The sequence below is a fragment of the Myotis myotis genome, unplaced genomic scaffold, assembly GCF_014108235.1.
Source record: "Myotis myotis isolate mMyoMyo1 unplaced genomic scaffold, mMyoMyo1.p scaffold_m19_p_11, whole genome shotgun sequence".
NCBI classification, from domain to species: Eukaryota; Metazoa; Chordata; class Mammalia; order Chiroptera; family Vespertilionidae; genus Myotis; species Myotis myotis.
Window position 1 is genome coordinate 881049 of NW_023416315.1, and position 17225 is coordinate 898273.

The 17225-nt window shown below is 60.5% G+C and overlaps 1 protein-coding gene across 1 annotated transcript; it reads left to right on the forward strand.

Annotated features, from left to right (window-relative positions):
- The first annotated feature begins 1349 nt into the window (after positions 1 to 1349).
- CUNH7orf57 (chromosome unknown C7orf57 homolog) lies at positions 1350 to 16080 on the forward strand. The gene is made up of 9 exons (XM_036327200.1): positions 1350 to 1481; positions 1610 to 1830; positions 3738 to 3923; positions 7239 to 7347; positions 10956 to 11109; positions 13556 to 13653; positions 14088 to 14302; positions 14656 to 14670; positions 15450 to 16080. Exons 2-9 carry the CDS (start codon positions 1776 to 1778, stop codon positions 15494 to 15496), a joined length of 879 nt encoding a protein of 292 aa, XP_036183093.1. The 5' UTR covers positions 1350 to 1481; positions 1610 to 1775; the 3' UTR covers positions 15497 to 16080.
- Positions 16081 to 17225: the final 1145 nt, after the last annotated feature.

Sequence of the window (17225 nt, forward strand, 5' to 3'; positions counted from 1 at the left end):
GTTGAGAACCACTGGGTGTGATCTGGCATCTGCAAACGGTGGGAGTTTCAGTCATACCCCAAAGGTCAAAACTTCCGGAGCACTCTTCATTATGACTCAGAAATCGACTTCGATTAGTAAGGGGGTGTCCGCATGGCTACACTCTGGCTCTCCTATGAACCCCGTTCAGAAATAGAAAGAGAGACTGTAGCCAGGGGCTCCAGCTCCTGCGATCAACTATTTGTAAAGACCTCTGGAGGGCACAGTCCCGGTGGTGGATGCTGTGACTTGTGCAAAAGAAAGCTCTGTTATTTCCGCGACGGCCTAACTGCCTCTACACACAGCAGGACAAAGAGTGGGCGTTGCAATGGGAAGTGCTGACTGCCCACACGAGGGGCCAGCCGTAGACCCTGAGAATTCATCGCAATATTGTGGGAGAACTGTGTAGACACGGAGCTGTGGCTAGTTCCCGCCACGAGGTACCTTCTCATCGCCGCTCCTGGGCCCCTGCCTTCTGCTGGACTGCCAGGCTTTCCCTGTTCTGTAAAAGCAACACCTTGTCTCACTAAAGTTGCCAAATGAGCGCCCTTAACATGTGTTGATTTCAGAAACATTTTCAGCACGACCAAAGCTCCGTGCTCCTCCCACAGCTCCCATAGCTCCCCTGGTCTGGCCACAGCAGGCCAACCCTGGTCCTCGCTCAGTGTCCATCCGGGGCGGCAGGGAGCTAGCTCTCCAGGAACAAAACCGCAGGGGCCTGGCGGCCGCTCAGACACCCTGAGCCCTGTGCAGACCCCCAGCCCGGGGGCAGGCGGCATGCCCCGCCCTCCACCTGTGCGGACACCCAGCCCCGGGAGCAGGCGGCATGCCCCGCCCTCCACCTGTGCGGACCCCCAGTCCGGGGAGCAGGCGGCATGCCCCGCCCTCCACCTGTGCGGGCCCCCAGTCCGGGGAGCAGGCGGCATGCCCCGCCCTCCACCTGTGCGGACCCCAAGTCCAGTCCTGCCAAACTTTCTCAACTCACAGAAAGAGTCCTGAAAAATCCAGGTTCGAGAAAAGGCGCGTCCAGGATAAGGTTACGGCTGGTGCACAGTCTGATGCTGAGGGTCTGTATTCGTCCTCTTCTTTAAGTGCACTAAGTAAACGAGCGTTTTCGGGGACCGCTTTGGGGAAACTCGGGGTGGGGCAGGTGGGGGGGGGAGGACGCGGAGACCGGCCCCGCCCCCTTCGCGGCCCCACCCACTCGGGTCCCGGGCGGTTGACTGGCAGGGTCCGCGCTCCGCCCCTGTCCCTCATTGGCCTGCTGCGGCCCCACAGGCTGCCCCGATTGGCTGTCGGAACTCCAGCCGCGCCCGCCGGTTGGCCACCCGGCCGTTGCCCGGGCGACGCGAGTTGTTGTGGTTGCGCGCCGCGCAGGGAGTTGGTGATTGGCCCCGCCGCCCGCCGGGGAGACTTTGGCCTCTGGCGCCGCGGGAGGTGCCCACCAGACCCTCGGCGAGCAGGTGAGCGGGGCGGGCAGCCAGGGGTCTGGACGGGGAGGGGGTCACCTGGGAACCCGCTGTCCTCTGCTGTACGCCTGTTGGGACGTGCACGCCCTGCCCGAGTGATGACACGTCTGCATTTGGGTCAGGTGGAGGCGGACGGACAGGCAGAGCGGGGTGCGGACCTGGCCTCTGCAAGAGCTCAGCCCGGCGCGGTGCCCTGCTTCCCGGCTCATCGCGAACACCTGCCAGGAGTGTCTCCGGATTCCCTGCTTCCCGGCTCATCGCGAACACCGACCCCGCGTGTCTCCCGGCATGAGGAACGCCAGCAAGGAGCTGCCTGGCGCCAGCGGCCGCTACGCTCCCTGCGGTGAGTGCCCAGCCCAAGGAGCCCCGCAGCCTCTGCTGCTGGACAGCTCCGCGCCCAGCGTCCCGCGTGCCTGTGGACAGACCAACACGTGATACCCCCAAAGAAAGGGGCACAATGTATGCTCCTGTGCCCCGGTGTCACAGCAAGGCTGAAAGGGAAATGTGGGGGGCGGGGGCGGGATAGTCCTTTCCCCCCATTTTCAGAAACAAAAGGAAACAGAAAACCGAGTTAACTTTGTCCCCTGCTTAAGTGTCTGGACACAGAAACCAGGGTCCCCTGGAGGTGGTGTGGCTTTGCGCTTAGCAGGGTTTGAAGCTGGGCGGGGAGAAGGCGGAGGCCTGGTGATGAGGGCTGTTTTTGCCTTTGTTCGGTTGCTCCCCATCCTGGGAAGGTCTGGAGAGGGGGTGGAGGCGACCCAGGAGCTGGCGGCCAGCGGCAGGGTGGGGCAGCCGGCAGGCTCAAGAGGGACAGAGCTTGGCCTTCATGTGATCTAGCAACCCTTCCAGTCTGAGCTCTAACTGTGACCACTGGGGGAGAGAGGGACAGGGGGACAGGAAGCATGGTGGTTTCCCCTTCTCTGCCACAGGCTCTCAGCCTATGTGTGGCCTCTGGGGCCTCAGTGAGCGGCCTCCCTGTATGAAGAAGCCCTGAAATAAGCACTTTTATACACTAACATTTAACCTCAAAACAGCACGACGAGGTATCATTAAACCCTGGTTATAGGTGAGGAAGCTGAGGCACAGGGTCCGAGGATGCTGCCGGAGGTCGCACCCCTCACAGGTGGCCCCTCTGCCCAGCTGGACCCCTGTTCCCTGAGGCCTCGGCGGCCAAAACAAGGGGAGCGGTGTCTCTGGGAGTCCCTGTGGGGTGTGGCTGTGCCATGCAGCTCTGTGCTTGGAGACGGGAGAGCTGCCGGCTGGGTCCTCGCGGTCCTTCTCCTTCAGCTGTCTCCTGGCTGACAGAGGAGGGCGGTCATAGAAACCCACACCAGAGTCAGTGACCTGGGGCCATGCAAGGACTCATCACCTTTGAGCGACAGAAGCTGCAAGATGATTCTTGTCCCCTTCGGTTGTGTGTGTGGTGGTGACCGTGGGGCTCAGTGGGCAGGGCCCTGGCTCTCTGAGCTCCTTTGCACCCGGTTATAATGGCGGACCCAAAGCTTCCAGTAATGAGAAGAATGAGGCTCTGTGTTCCCTGTGGATTAATTAGTCATCAAGACAGAAAGGGAAAAGGGAGCGAGACGTGCGTGCCTTCCCTCTGAGAGAGAAACGATTCAACCGGAATGCGAGCTGCGTGCGTATGAAGCTCCTAAACTCGCGATTCTTAGTGTGATTCTCAGGGAGTGTTCTACCCCTCCTTACACCTTCCCCAGTGGGGTTCCCTCCTTTTCGCAGCGGCAGTGGCGATGCAGCTAATCACTGCCCCCCGGCAATCGGCAAGACTTCCGTGTTCAATATTCACTTGCATGCAGTGAGCCACAAAATCAACAGAATGTTAGAGAGAGAGAGAGACAGAGAGGGAGAGAGGTTAAGAACGGGCTTACACAGTTGTGAAGCAGGCAGGTCCGATACCTGCAGGGTGGGCAGTCGCCTGGGCCCTGCAGAGCTGGTGCTGTAGTCCTGGGTCTGAAGGGAGCTGGAGGCTGAATTCCTCCCCCTGGGACCTCGGTCTTTTCTCCTACGTCCTTGTCCTTGAACTGATTAGGTGCAGCCCACCCACAATGTGGAGGGCGACCTGCCTTTCTCAGAGTCTGCAGATCTGAGTGTCAGTCTCACCTCCCCAGCATGTGCGTCCCGTGGTCCCAGGGACAATGCGACCCTTCCCGGCACAGCATTCTCCCAGGCAGCGGGCCACACCTACCCGAACCTCACTGCAATGACCCAACCTTGGCCGCCTCCTCTCCCTAGACTGGTATTACCACCTCCCCGTGAAGCGATCGGAGAAGGCTGTGGACGCCCCGCCCATGTCCCAGATCCCAGGCCTCAGCGAGCTCCGGGACACCCCCAGCGGACACCTGCTGGGGACTCGGAGGTACTGGGTCAAAGACACGGACTCAGAGTATGTGAAGTTGGCCAAGCAAGGCGGCCGGCCTGGTAAGCACCCAGCGCTCGGTCTCTGTCCTGGGGGACAGCGGTGGGCCATCGCCATCATCCCTTCCTATGAAAGTCTCCCTGACTGAAGCTGGTGGGGGTGTCAGGCTGTTAGAGATGAGGTTATGGGGCAGGTGGGGGTGTCAGGCCCTTGGTGATGGAGGTTATGGGGCAGGTGGGGGTGTCAGGCCCTTGGTGATGGAGGTTATGGGGCAGGTGGGGGTGTCAGGCCCTTGGAGATGGAGGTTATGGGGCAGGTAGGGGGTGTCAGGCTGTTGGAGATGGAGGTTATGGGGTAGGTGGGGGCGTCAGGCCCTTGGAGATGAGGTTATGGGGCAGGTGGGGGTGTCAGGCCCTTGGTGATGGAGGTTATGGGGCAGGTGGGGGTGTCAGGCCCTTGGTGATGGAGGTTATGGGGCAGGTAGGGGGTGTCAGGCTGTTGGAGATGGAGGTTATGGGGTAGGTGGGGGCGTCAGGCCCTTGGAGATGAGGTTATGGGGCAGGTGGGGGTGTCAGGCCCTTGGTGATGGAGGTTATGGGGCAGGTGGGGGTGTCAGGCCCTTGGTGATGGAGGTTATGGGGAAGGTGGGGGGGTCAGGCCCTTGGTGATGGAGGTTATGGGGCAGGTGGGGGTGTCAGGCCCTTGGTGATGGAGGTTATGGGGCAGGTGGGGGTGTCAGGCCCTTGGAGATGGAGGTTATGGGGCAGGTAGGGGGTGTCAGGCCGTTGGAGATGGAGGTTATGGGGTAGGTGGGGGCGTCAGGCCCTTGGAGATGAGGTTATGGGGCAGGTGGGGGTGTCAGGCCCTTGGTGATGGAGGTTATGGGGCAGGTGGGGGTGTCAGGCCCTTGGTGATGGAGGTTATGGGGCAGGTGGGGGTGTCAGGCCCTTGGAGATGGAGGTTATGGGGCAGGTAGGGGGTGTCAGGCTGTTGGAGATGAGGTTATGGGGCAGGTGGGGGTGTCAGGCCCTTGGAGATGGAGGTTATGGGGCAGGTGGGGGTGTCAGGCTGTTGGAGATGAGGTTATGGGGCAGGTGGGGGTGTCAGGCCATTGGAGATGGAGGTTATGGGGTAGGTGGGGGTGTCAGGCTGTTGGTGATGAGGTTATGGGGCAGGTGGGGGTGTCAGGCCCTTGGTGATGGAGGTTATGGGGCAGGTGGGGGTGTCAGGCTGTTGGTGATGAGGTTATGGGGCAGGTGGGGGTGTCAGGCCATTGGAGATGGAGGTTATGGGGCAGGTGGGGGTGTCAGGCTGTTGGAGATGAGGTTATGGGGCAGGTGGGGGTGTCAGGCCATTGGAGATGGAGGTTATGGGGCAGGTGGGGGTGTCAGGCTGTTGGTGATGAGGTTATGGGGCAGGTGGGGGTGTCAGGCCCTTGGAGATGGAGGTTATGGGGCAGGTGGGGGTGTCAGGCTGTTGGAGATGAGGTTATGGGGCAGGTGGGGGTGTCAGGCCCTTGGAGATGGAGGTTATGGGGCAGGTGGGGGTGTCAGGCCATTGGAGATGGAGGTTATGGGGCAGGTAGGGGTGTCAGGCTGTTGGTGATGAAGGTTATGGGGCAGGTGGGGGTGGTCTCTCCCCAGCGATGGGCTGCCTCTATGAGAAGTTGGGCTCCATAGACGGGACCCGGAGTTGGCCCTGGGGGACTTGCTCCCACCTTTGCCGTCATTCTCATCTCTGGGTCTCACGGCAGAGCCTCAGGGAGCTGCTCCCAGGCAGAGCTCACCGGCCTTGCGGACCGGCCTGCGAGGTGCCTGTCCCTGTGGTTGCTCTTGTCCTGAGCCTCATGGGTCCTGAGCAGTGGTACCCGGTGAGCCCAGCTGTGGTTTGAGGAGAGGGCACCGCCTGGCTGACCAGGAGAAGGAGGCTGCCCACAACGCCCCACGCTGCCCTCTTCACAGGGGGCACTGAGGGTGCTGACCATTGTTTTCTGGCTGCCTTGACCCCCCCCCCGAACAGCGATTCTCAACCTGTGGGTCGCGACCCCTTTGGGGGTCGAACGACCCTTTCACAGGGGTCGCCTAAGACCATCAGAAAACACATATATAATTACATATTGTTTCTGTGATTAATCACTATGCTTTAATTATGTTCAATGTGTAACAATGACATTGGGGGCCACCACCACATGAGGAACTGGATTAAAGGGTCACGGCATAAGGAAGGCTGAGAACCACTGGCTCAGAGGTTGTCATGGGGAATGAAAACCAAAATGACAGCATCTGGCTGCGATGTTAAAGGGCCAGAGCAAGCCCTCAGGCTCATCCACATGAAGCACCCAGCGCAGGCCGCCCGCTCCGGCCGGGGTTCGAGGACAGGAGGGGTCAGCCGGCAAATCTGATTAGCGATGTGTCCGCCTTAACCTCCAGCGATGGCGGTGAGAGGACTAGCGGGGGACAGACAGAGATGAGCTAGAGAGCGGGGTGCCGGCGGGGGTGCCGGCGGGGTGCCGGTGGGGGTGCAGGCGGGGGTGCCAGCGGGGGTGCCGGCGGAGGTGCCAGCGGGGGTGCCGGCGGGGGTGCCGGCGGGGGTGCCGGCGGAGGTGGTGATAGGGACAGAGCAGAGGGGAGGAGGCCGCCGATGGGAGGATGAAGCTGAGCCTGGGATCTGGCTGAATCCTGCAGCAGAATTGGTCCTGTTCTTGCAGCTATTCTCAGCATCAGAAATGTTTAAAAATTGAAAGTTAAACTTCTCTTACTGAGAGTAAGAAGGCAGTCGTGTTGGCTGCCGCCATTGTTCCCCTGTTCCTACCTTCCCTTTGCTGCTGAAACCGACCCTCAACCACCCCCTCCCCCCCCCCCCCCCCCCCCGCCCTGCAAAGCCCTTGGGTGGGCATGGGGAGGACGGGCAGTGAAGGCCAGAGCAACCAGAGAGGAGGCAGGCGGGTGGCGCTAGCCAGGACGACTTCTCCCTAAACTGCTGTGGGGTCAGGGACAGCCCCTCAGAGGCAGAGGAGACCAGACTGCCCCAGACTGCAGGGCGAGACCTGAGGAGTTCTGCCCCCTCAGATGTCAGCCTGAAGCGACCACCCACCCGCGGACAGGGGTGGGTGCTGGAGGCCGCAGATGCCTGCTTAGGCGGGGGTGGCGTGGGGGGATGGGGGTGGGGGGGATGGGCGAGCATGGGATGTCCCTCCTCAACACCAGGCAGGATGCCCTGCCCTCAGCATGTGCACAGGGGGCTGAGGACCAGGGCCACCTGGTTCCTATAGCCCTGGAGCCCAGAGCCAACCCGGAGGTCGGCAGCCCTGAACCCTGTGCCCACTGGCCGTGGGCGTGCCCGGGGGCGGAGCCGCTCACCTGCCCCTTTGCTTTGAGATCTGCTGATGCACCTGGCCCCCGGCTCCAGGAAGGGTACGCCTGCCGCCTACTCCCTGCCCGACTGGTACGTCCACCACAGCCAGCCGCCCGCGGCCAGCCAGAGGCGGTGAGTCCTTCGTCCTCACAGGAGAAGGGAGTTGAACTGATTTTTAAAAAACACCTGTGATTTCTGGCTTCACCTCAGGATTCTGGGAAGCAGGCCCTGGAGAAGGGCGATGCGTTCATTCTCAGAACCTGGAGGGAAGGGCTGGAGGCCCCAGGAAAGGAGAAAGGGTGGTGCTACCTGAAGACAGGCAGAGGAAGATGGAGGGGGAGGGGGAGAGATAGAGGGGGGGGTGGGGCAGATGGAGGGGGGAGGGGCAGATGGAAGTGGAGGGGCAGATGGAGGGGGAGGGGCAGATGGAGGGGGTGGGAGAGGGGAGGTAGAGGGGGTGGGGGAGGGGGAGATAGAGGGGGAAGTGGAGAGAGGAGGTGGTGGAGGAGTTGGAGGGGCGAGGGGGAGGGGAAGTGGAGGGGAAGTTGGCCAGAGGAGATGGAGGGGGAGGGGCAGATGGAAGTGGAGGGGCAGATGGAGGGGGTGGGGGAGGGGGAAGTGGAGAGAGGAGGTGGTGGAGGAGCTGGAGGGGGAGGGGGAGGGGAAGTGGAGGGGAAGTTGGCCAGAGGAGATGGAGGGGGAGGGGCAGATGAAGGGGGTGGGGGAGGGGGAGTGGGAGGGAGAGTGGAGGGGAAGTGGCGCAGAGGAGATGGAGGGGAGGGCTGGAGGGGAAGGGGGAGGGAAGTGGAGGGGAAGTCGGCCAGAGGAGGTGGAGGGGAACTGGAAGGGGAGGGAAGTGGAGGGGGGAAGTCGGCCAGAGGCGGTGGAGGGGGAACTGGCAAGGGGAGGGAAGTGGATGGGAAGTCGGCCAGAGGAGGTGGAGGGGAACTGGAAGGGGAGGGGAAGTGGAGGGGAAGTCGCCAGAGGGGGTGGTAGGGGGACTGGAAGGGGAGGGACGTGGAGGGGAGGGTGGGCCAGGCGGAGGCTGTAGGGGAGGGCGAAGTGGAGGGGAAGGTGGAAGAGGAGATGGTGGGGGACTGAAGGGGAGGGAAGTGGATGGCGGTGGCCAGAGGAGGTGGATGGGGAACTGGGAGGGGAGGGAACGTGGAGGGGAGGGTGGCCAGAGGAGGTGGATGGTGGAAGGTGGAAGGGGAGGGGAAGTGGAGGGGAAGTCGGCCAGAGGAGATGGAGGGGGACTGGAAGGGGAGGGGGAAGTGGAGGGGAAGGGTGGCCAGAGGAGGTGGAGGGGAACTGGAAGTGGGAGGGTAACGTGGAGGGGAAGTCGGTCCCGAGTGAGGTGGAGGGGAACTGGAAGGGGAAGGGAAGTGGAGGGGAGGGTGGCCAGAGGAGATGGAGATGGAGGTGGAGGGAGCTGGAAGGGGAGGGGAGTGGTAGGGGAGGGTGGCCAGAGGAGGTGGAGGGGAACTGGAAGGGGGAGGGAGTGGAGGGGAGGGTGGCGAGAGGGGGGAGGGGAAGGGGAGGGGGGGGAGTGGAGGGGAATGGCAGAGGGATGGAGGGGAAGAGGAGGGGGGGAAAGGGGGAGGGAGGGGGAGTGGAGAGAGGAGGTGGAGGAGGAGGGGAGGGGAGGGAAGTGGAGGGGAGTCGGCCAGAGGAGGGAGGGGAACTGGGAGGGGGGGAAGTGGAGGGGGAGTGGCCAGAGGAGGTGGGGGGAACTGGAGGGGAGGGAAGTGGAGGGGGAAGTGGAGAGAGGAGGTGGAGGGGAACTGGAAGGGGAGGGAAGTGGAGGGGAAGGTGGCCAGAGGAGGTGGAGGGGAACTGGAAGGGGAGGGAAGTGGAGGGGAAGTCGGCCAAGGAAGTGGAGGGGAAACTGGAAGGGGAGGGGGAAGTGAGGGGAAGGCGGCCAGAGAGAGGGAGGGGTACTGGAAGGGGAGGAAGTGGGGGGAGGGTGGCCAGAGGAGGGGGAGGGGATACTGAATGGGGGGAAGTGGAGGGAAGGTGGCCTAGAGAGATGGAGTGAACTGGAAGGGGGGAGTGGAGGGGAAGTGGTAAGGAGGTGAGGGGAACTGGAAGGGGAGGGGAAGTGGAGGGGAAGGTGGCCAGAGGAGGTGGGAGGGGTACTGGAAGGGGAGGGGAAGTGGAGGGGAAGTCGGCCAGAGGAGATGGAGGGGGACTGGAAGGGGAGGGGAAGTGGAGGGGAAGGTGGCCAGCGGAGTGGAGGGGAACTGGAAGGGGAGGGGAAGTGGGGGGAAGGGGGCCAGAGGAGGTGGAGGGGAACTGGAAGGGAGGGACGTGGAGGGGAAGGGGGCCAGAGGAGATGGAGGGGAACTGGAAGGGGAGGGAAGTGGAGGGGAAGGTGGCCAGAGGAGGTGGAGGGGAACTGGAAGGGGAGGGAGAGAGTGGAGGGGGAAGTCGGCCAGAGGAGATGGAGGGGGAGGGGAGGGGAGTGGAGGGGAAGTTGGCCAGAGGAGATGAGTGGACCTGGAAGGGGAGGGGAAGTGGAGGGGAAGTCGGCCAGAGGCGATGGAGGGGGACTGGAAGGGGAGGGAAGTGGAGGGGAAGTCGGCCAGCGGAGATGGAGGGACTGGAAGGGGAGGGGAAGTGGAGGGGAAGTCGGCCAGAGGAGATGGAGGGGGACTGGAAGGGGAGGGAAGTGGAGGGGAAGTCGGCCAGAGGAGATGGAGGGGGACTGGAAGGGGAGGGGAAGTGGAGGGAAGTCGGCCAGAGGAGATGGAGGGGGACTGGAAGGGGAGGGGAAGTGGAGGGGAAGTCGGCCAGAGGAGATGGAGGGGGACTGGAAGGGGAGGGAAGTGGAGGGGGTCGGCCAGAGGAGATGGAGGGGACTGGAAGGGGAGGGGAAGTGGAGGGGAAGTCGGCCAGAGGAGATGGAGGGGAACTGGAAGGGGAGGGGAAGTGGAGGGGAAGTCGGCCAGAGGAGATGGAGGGGGACTGGAAGGGGAGGGGAAGTGGAGGGGAAGTCGGCCAGAGGAGATGGAGGGGGACTGGAAGGGGAGGGGAAGTGGAGGGGAAGTCGGCCAGAGGAGATGGAGGGGAACTGGAAGGGGAGGGAAGTGGAGGGGAGGGTGGCCAGAGGAGGTGGAGGGGAACTGGAAGGGGAGGGAAGTGGAGGGGAAGGTGGCCAGAGGAGGTGGAGGGGAACTGGAAGGGGAGGGAAGTGGAGGGGAAGGTGGCCAGAGGAGGTGGAGGGGAACTGGAAGGGGAGGGGAAGTGGAGGGGAAGGTGGCCAGAGGAGGTGGAGGGGAACTGGAAGGGGAGGGAAGTGGAGGGGAGGGTGGCCAGAGGAGGTGGAGGGGAACTGGAAGGGGAGGGGAAGTGGAGGGGAAGTCGGCCAGAGGAGATGGAGGGGGACTGGAAGGGGAGGGGAAGTGGAGGGGAAGGTGGCCAGAGGAGGTGGAGGGGAACTGGAAGGGGTAGGGAAGTGGAGGGGAAGTCGGCCAGAGGAGATGGAGGGGAACTGGAAGGGGAGGGAAGTGGAGGGGAGGGTGGCCAGAGGAGGTGGAGGGGAACTGGAAGGGGAGGGAAGTGGAGGGGAAGTCGGCCAGAGGAGGTGGAGGGGAACTGGAAGGGGAGGGGAAGTGGAGGGGAAGTCGGCCAGAGGAGATGGAGGGGGACTGGAAGGGGAGGGTGGAGGGGAGGTAAATGGTAAGGGGGGAGGTGAGGAAGCAGCGGGCAGCTGACGGGGTCTCCCTGGGTCTCTGCAGGAGGCTGGCTGCCTACATGCCCGACTACATGGTTCACAAAGAGTTTAGCCCCGACCTGGCCAACGGGAATTACGAGTCCCGAAGGGGGCCCTTCGACTTTGACGTGAAGACCATCTGGCAGAGAGAGGCTGAGGAGCTGGATACGAAGAGGAAGGTGATGCGCCCGCACAGAGGCCTCGCGGCCGGGCTGTGGCCCCTGAAGGGGGGTGTTGCCGCTGGTGCTGGTGCGTCTCCTGTTGTCCGTGAACCACAGGCTCTGAACTTTAAACTGGGGTCTCCTGAGAGGCAGCGGGCCGCCCAGCCCTCGCATTCCCGCATCACCCCTTCCTCCTGGGAAGGCAGCCTGGTAGCCGGCACCCCTGGGGCCCGACCTGGCTTCCCCGCGGCACAGGCAGCGAGAGCCAGGTGTGGTGTGCAGACCCCTGGTCGCTCATGGCTTGTCTTACCCTTCGCTTGTTTCTCATCTTGGTGACGGTCATGAAGCCATTGCCAACCCTTGCAGACAGGCCGTGTGGACGCGGGCAGGCCGTGTGGACATGGGCAGGCCGTGTGGCTGAGGGCAGGCCGTGTGGATGAGGGCAGGCCATGTGGACGTGGGCAGGCCGTCTGGATGCAGACAGGCTGTGTGGACGTGGGCAGGTTGTATGGACAGGCAGGCCGTGTGGACGCGGGCAGGTTGTATGGACAGGCAGGCCGTGTGGACGTGGGCAGGCCGTGTGGATGCAGACAGGCCGTGTGGACGCGGGCAGGTTGTATGGACAGGCAGGCCGTGTGGACGAGGGCAGGCCGTGTGGATGCAGACAGGCTGTGTGGACGTGGGCAGGTTGTATGGACAGGCAGGCCGTGTGGACGCGGGCAGGTTGTATGGGCACACAGGCCGTGTGGACGCGGGCAGGCCATGTAGGAGGCAGGTTTTCACTGCACGTCCGTCGGATAAACGCTGACCAGCTGGGTCATGGCACGGGCATGTTGACCTTCATGAGAAGTCGCCTGCACTGTGGCCGCATCATGTTCTGGCCCTGCTCCCCACAGCACAGGGCAGCTGGGTGCTCCACGCCCTCACGCCCTTGTCCTTGTCAGGTTTGAGCCGTTCTGGCAGGTGCCTCCCGTGGTGGCTTAAACGGCATCTCCCGGGGCTGGTGATGCGTCACGCATCTTTTCATGTGCTCCCCCACCCCCAGCATCTTCGTCGGTAAAGCATCTGTCCTAATCTCGCCCATTTTAATTTTAATTAATTAATTAATATTTTTAAAAAATTGATTTCAGAGAGGAAGGGAGAGAGAGATGGAAACATCAATGATGAGAGAGAATCATGGATCGGCTGCCTCCTGCACGGGCCCCCACTGGGGATTGAGCCCGCAACCCCGGCCTGTGCCCTGACCAGGAATCTACCCGTGACCTCCTGGCTCATAGGTCGATGCTCAACTGCTGAGCTCCGCCGGCCGGTGTGGCCGTTTTAAATCAAGCCTGCTCTCTGGCGGCTGGAGAGTCCCTGGTGTCGCCTGGAGACCCTTCCCTGGACCGGAGCCCGACCTGCATCTGGTCCCCGTCGGTGGCTTGCCTCTTCCTTCCTTCTTCTCTTCACACTGTCTCCGGGAGAACAGAAGTTCTTGGTCTGGATAAAGTCTGATTCATCTGTTTGTTTCATTTATGACTTTATATCTATGAAATCTCTGTCTGACCCCTGGTCACAGTCTTTCCCTGGGACTTGGACTAAAAGTTTCACAGCTCCCCTCCCCCCACCCCCAGCATCCGTCCTTCTTCCCAGCACGCCCCAGCTTTTATTTCGGGAGTAACCTTCCCATCACCCCTCGTGCCTGTCACTTGCCGGGTCCCTGGTTCTATTTCTGAACATCAGCCCCACTCTCCTCGGTCCGTGCCCACCTCCGCTCCGCCAGGACCTCCTCCTCCTCAGCTTGTGCCTTCCAGGTCACCACAGTCCCCCCTTCCCTCCTCTGTGCCCCCCGGAGTTCTTGGGCTGCAGCAAGCCCGCTACCTCAGACACACACGCTGGGTGCCTGGTGGCGGGGCTGTGCCGAGTGACGCACCAGCAGGTCCCTCTCTGCCCTGGCTGGACGGCAAGGAGCCCACCTTCAGCCCTGTCCACTCTGGCTCCCTGTCAACGGCTCAGGGAGACCCCGGACCCCAGCTGGGGCTGAGCGGGGACCCTGCCCTCCCCCGGTATTTCCCGCCTGAGCTGCTCTGCCTCCCTCCTCAGTCGGGGCGTCTTTGCTGGAGCAGCGGTGCTGTGAACGCAACGCCGTGGTCTCCTCACCGCGGTGTTGACAGGGTTGCTGCACTGTGTGGCACCGTGGCTCCTGTGTGTGCGTGTGTGTGCGTGTGTGTGCGTGTGCGTGCGTGTGTGTGTGTGTGTGCGCGTGCGTGTGTGTGCGCGTGCGTGTGTGTGCGTGTGTGTGTGCGTGTGTGCGTGCGTGCGCGTGCGTGCATGTGCGTGTGTGTGCGTGTGTGTGCGTGTGTGTGAGAGAGAGAGAGAGAGAGAGAGAGGGAGAGACGCGCGCTGTGCTGGCTGCGAGCCGCCTTCTCGGCGCTGGCTGCTGAGCGCTTTTCACTGAACCAGGGTTTGTGCGTTTCTCTCCCAGGTGAGGCTCCCCGCCATTCACTCCAGGTCCCCCAGCAAAGCGGGGCCCCCGCTGGGCCCCCGAGATCCTGCAGGACGTAGGCTCTCCTTCCCCCCCATGTAAGTGCTGGGGCTCCCACGCTGGCGGGCTCGGTGGGGTTTGGTCTTGGGTCCACGTGACCAGTGACCAAGAGGCAGCCACACGCTGGCTCACGTGGGCCTGAGGACAGCGGTTCCCGCCACGTGTGGAATATGGCTCTGAGGTTGCAACTTCCCAGCGCCTGGCCTGCTGCCTGCTGCCGGCTGCTCCGTTCCCCTCTCAGCAGGAGGCGTCTCTTCACTCGCCTCAAATGGTGCTGCAATTAATGGGTCAGTTGTCTAATTCTTCAGAGAGAGAGAGAGAGAGAGAGAGAGAGAGAGAGAGAGAGAGAGTGTCCGTGATGTTTTAAGGAACAATAAGCATCTAATTTATTGTCAGGATGTTTGCTGAGAACTCAGAATTACCATTAACCTTGGTACTTCTGCTTGTCGTTGATTTCTTCTCTCGTTCTCAGGCCTGGTCACAAAACCAGTTCCCCCACCAACTTCTCCAAACTCATCAGCAACGGCTACAGGGATGAGTGGCTGCAGCAGCGAGCCGACGCGGACAAGAGCACCCCACAGCCGTCCCCAGCGCCCCCAGCGCCCAAGTCCCCGAAGGACCTTGAGGGGCAGGATGCTGAGCAGCTCTCAGACCCGGAGGCTCCGGAAGGCTCTGCGGAGGCTCAAGGTGAGGTGCACCCAGCCGGCCCGGGCCCGGGGCTGCCCCGGAGGAAGGGGTGTTGTCCTGGTGCCCACCGGGCCCTGGCCCCACGCAGCCCCACGGGACCCCAGGTGGCCGGCCAGTTCTGTTGCCCGCACACCCTCCCCCCACTGTCCGGCCGATACGTGAGCGGTTCCCACCAGCTGCTGTCAGAAGTGCACTTTTGAGCTTTACCGTGGCCGTTGTGTCCTGTGATGTACCGTTGTCAGTAACGCAGCCTTTTGGGAGTTTTTTCAAGTCGTTACTAGAAGCACTAATTCTTTTAAAACGTGTTCTGCTTCATGACATTGAACAACGAACGTGCTTGTTCTTTATTCCAGAGTCTTCTCCATCAAGTGAGTGTTTTTAGAACGGTATTTGCATCGAAACACAAAAGAGGCTGGACACAAACATCAAGGAAGTTCTTCAACCTGCAGCCGAGGCCGCCCAGCCGCCCTGGACGTCCCTCCCCAACCTGCACGCACTCCAAGGGCGACGTTGGCCGAACAGCCGAGTCCTAGACCCAGGGCTTGGGGGCGGCGAGAGAAGAAGCACATACACTATTATCACAAGAACCTGTAGCTTTGTTTTTATGCACAAATAACACAAATAACACACAGTGCAGTTCAGAGACGTGCGCTGCGTCCCACACCAGTGAGGCGCGAGGGCGGCGATAATGGAGAGGCCAGGGCCCAGGGCCTCGCCTGCAGGGACAGTCAGGATTTTAGCATCGTTTTGGTGCAGTTTCACGTATAGAATTACTTCATCACTGACCAGACATGTAACCTCGCCAAGAACTATCGTTTAACATCGTATAAGCTTATACACTTTCTTTAAAAAAAAATTTTTTTTTTTTATTGATGTCAAAGTGGAAGGGAGAGGGAGAGAGAGAGGGGAAACATCAACGATGAGAGAGAATCATGGGTCAGCTGCCTCCTGCACAACCCCGACCGGGGATCAAGCCCGTAGTCCGGGCGGGCGTGTGCTCTGAATGGGAATCGAACCCTGACCTCCTGGCTCATAGGTCGGCGCTCAACTGAGCCCCTCCCCCGGCTGTGCTGGCTTTCCTTTATTTAAAATTATCGGCCACACTGTTCCACTTCCCGTCCGCTCACGGCTGCGCTCTGCATTGCAGGTCCAGGCTCCGCTCAGGCCACAGGGACGCCCACTGAGCCCAAGTAACCGAGCCCAGGATGTGGGAGCATCACGTTGGGACTCCGATGGCTAGATATGAGCCGACCATGTCTCGGCCGTGCTTATAAGGCTCCTGCTCTGCGTTACCAATATAGATTCTCATGAAATAATTGTGTTAAAACAGGTTTGACGTCACTGTGGTGCAGGCGGCGCGAGGGGGGGCGGTTTGCTCCGTGCATTTCTCTGGGGTGCTAAGGAGGGGCCTTTGGGGCGCCATGCCTCCCCCACCCGGGAAGGCCCAGCATCGGGGACCCACTTCCTCCCCATCACCAGCTGGCATCACCCCGACGTGGGTCCCCCTGGTGGTGACATTTTCATTGAAGGCTGTTGTTCAGACTTTAGCTAGAAGAAACTCACAGACTCTCCCTTGATGGGGCCCTGTAATCTCTGCAGAAGTCATTTTTCTGTTAAAAAATTAATTCCAGAATATTGGGATGTACTTTATATCGAGAAAAGGATTAACTTATTAGACCTCAAAGTTTTAAACCTTTAATGTAGAAGCACTGGAGCATTTGCAAGTTTTAAATGTTTGCTAAGTTTTCAATAAACTGGGATCTATACGATTAAACATATATTTTGTCCTTCAAGTAAAAATGTCTTTAATTTCAGTGTTTAACTTAGTAGTCTTCGCAAAAATTCTTTAGTAGTCTGGCTTCTCTTGTTTTATAAATGTTGTTACTGTTTGTATGCAATGAGCAGTTTTCACATTTTGTACATTTCACTCACTCGTAAAATAGTCGTTTTCTAATGAAAGAGTGCCAGAGACAAATAAGGTCACCAACATTTTAGCTTCGTTCCTGGAGTAATGCATCATGCCCCAGCTCACCTGATGAGAAGTTGCCAATTAGTTTTTTCACTGCGATATTAAGTGAGCTCACGCGTCTATATTGTTTGGTCAAACCGACGTCACTGGGGAATGTATGCGATTGAATAGGAGGAATGTAGCATTTTAATAGATTTATTTTCCTTCTTTTCTTCCTCTCCTCCTCCTTCCTCTCCCTCAGTTCCAACCTCATTCTCAAACATCCCCACCCTAAGAAAAATACTGGGGAACAGAGATCAGTAACTTACAACTGTTTTTTAAAAATATATTTTACTGATTTTTTACAGAGAGGAAGGGAGAGGGACAGAGAATTAGAAACATTGATCAGCTGCCTCCTGCACACCCCCCACCTGGATGTGCCCGAAACCAAGGTACATGCCCTTGACCGTATCGAACCTGGGACCCTTGAGTCCGCAGCCCGGCGCTCTATCCACTGAGCCACACCGGTTAGGGCACAACTGTTTTTTTTAAATAATAGTCAACCTCAAACCCATATGGTGGGGACATAAAGTTTACATAGGTGCTTTTTTGAAAAACATGTTTATATTGATTTTTTTTTTTAGAGACAGGAGGGGAGAGGGAGAGACAGAAACATCAATGATGAGAGAGCATCATTGATGCGCTGCCTCCTGCACGCCCCCTCCTGGGGATCGGAGTCCGCGCCGGGCCGTGTCCTGACCCGAATCGAACCCTCAGTCCGATGCTCTCTCCACGGGGCCAAACCGGCCAGGGCCGCAAGGACCGAGTTGTCACTTGACAAGCCAGTCTTCCGCGTTAGATTTCCCGGCTCCTGGAGATGGAAGTTCCTCCCCCGCTGCCCCCTCGCCCCCCCCCCCTTCCCCCAGCAGCAGGCAGGGCGCCCCCCGCCCCGCGCGCCCTCGGGAGGGTATTGGC

Excerpts from the sequence above, each read along its gene's own strand:
- CUNH7orf57 (XM_036327200.1), top strand. The coding sequence starts at position 1,776 with ATGAGGAACGCCAGCAAGGAGCTGCCTGGCGCCAGCGGCCGCTACGCT. Across the intron at positions 1,831-3,737 it reads CGGCCGCTACGCTCCCTGCG|ACTGGTATTACCACCTCCCC; the intron begins GTGAGTGCCCAG and ends TCCTCTCCCTAG. Across the intron at positions 3,924-7,238 it reads CAAGCAAGGCGGCCGGCCTG|ATCTGCTGATGCACCTGGCC; the intron begins GTAAGCACCCAG and ends CTTTGCTTTGAG.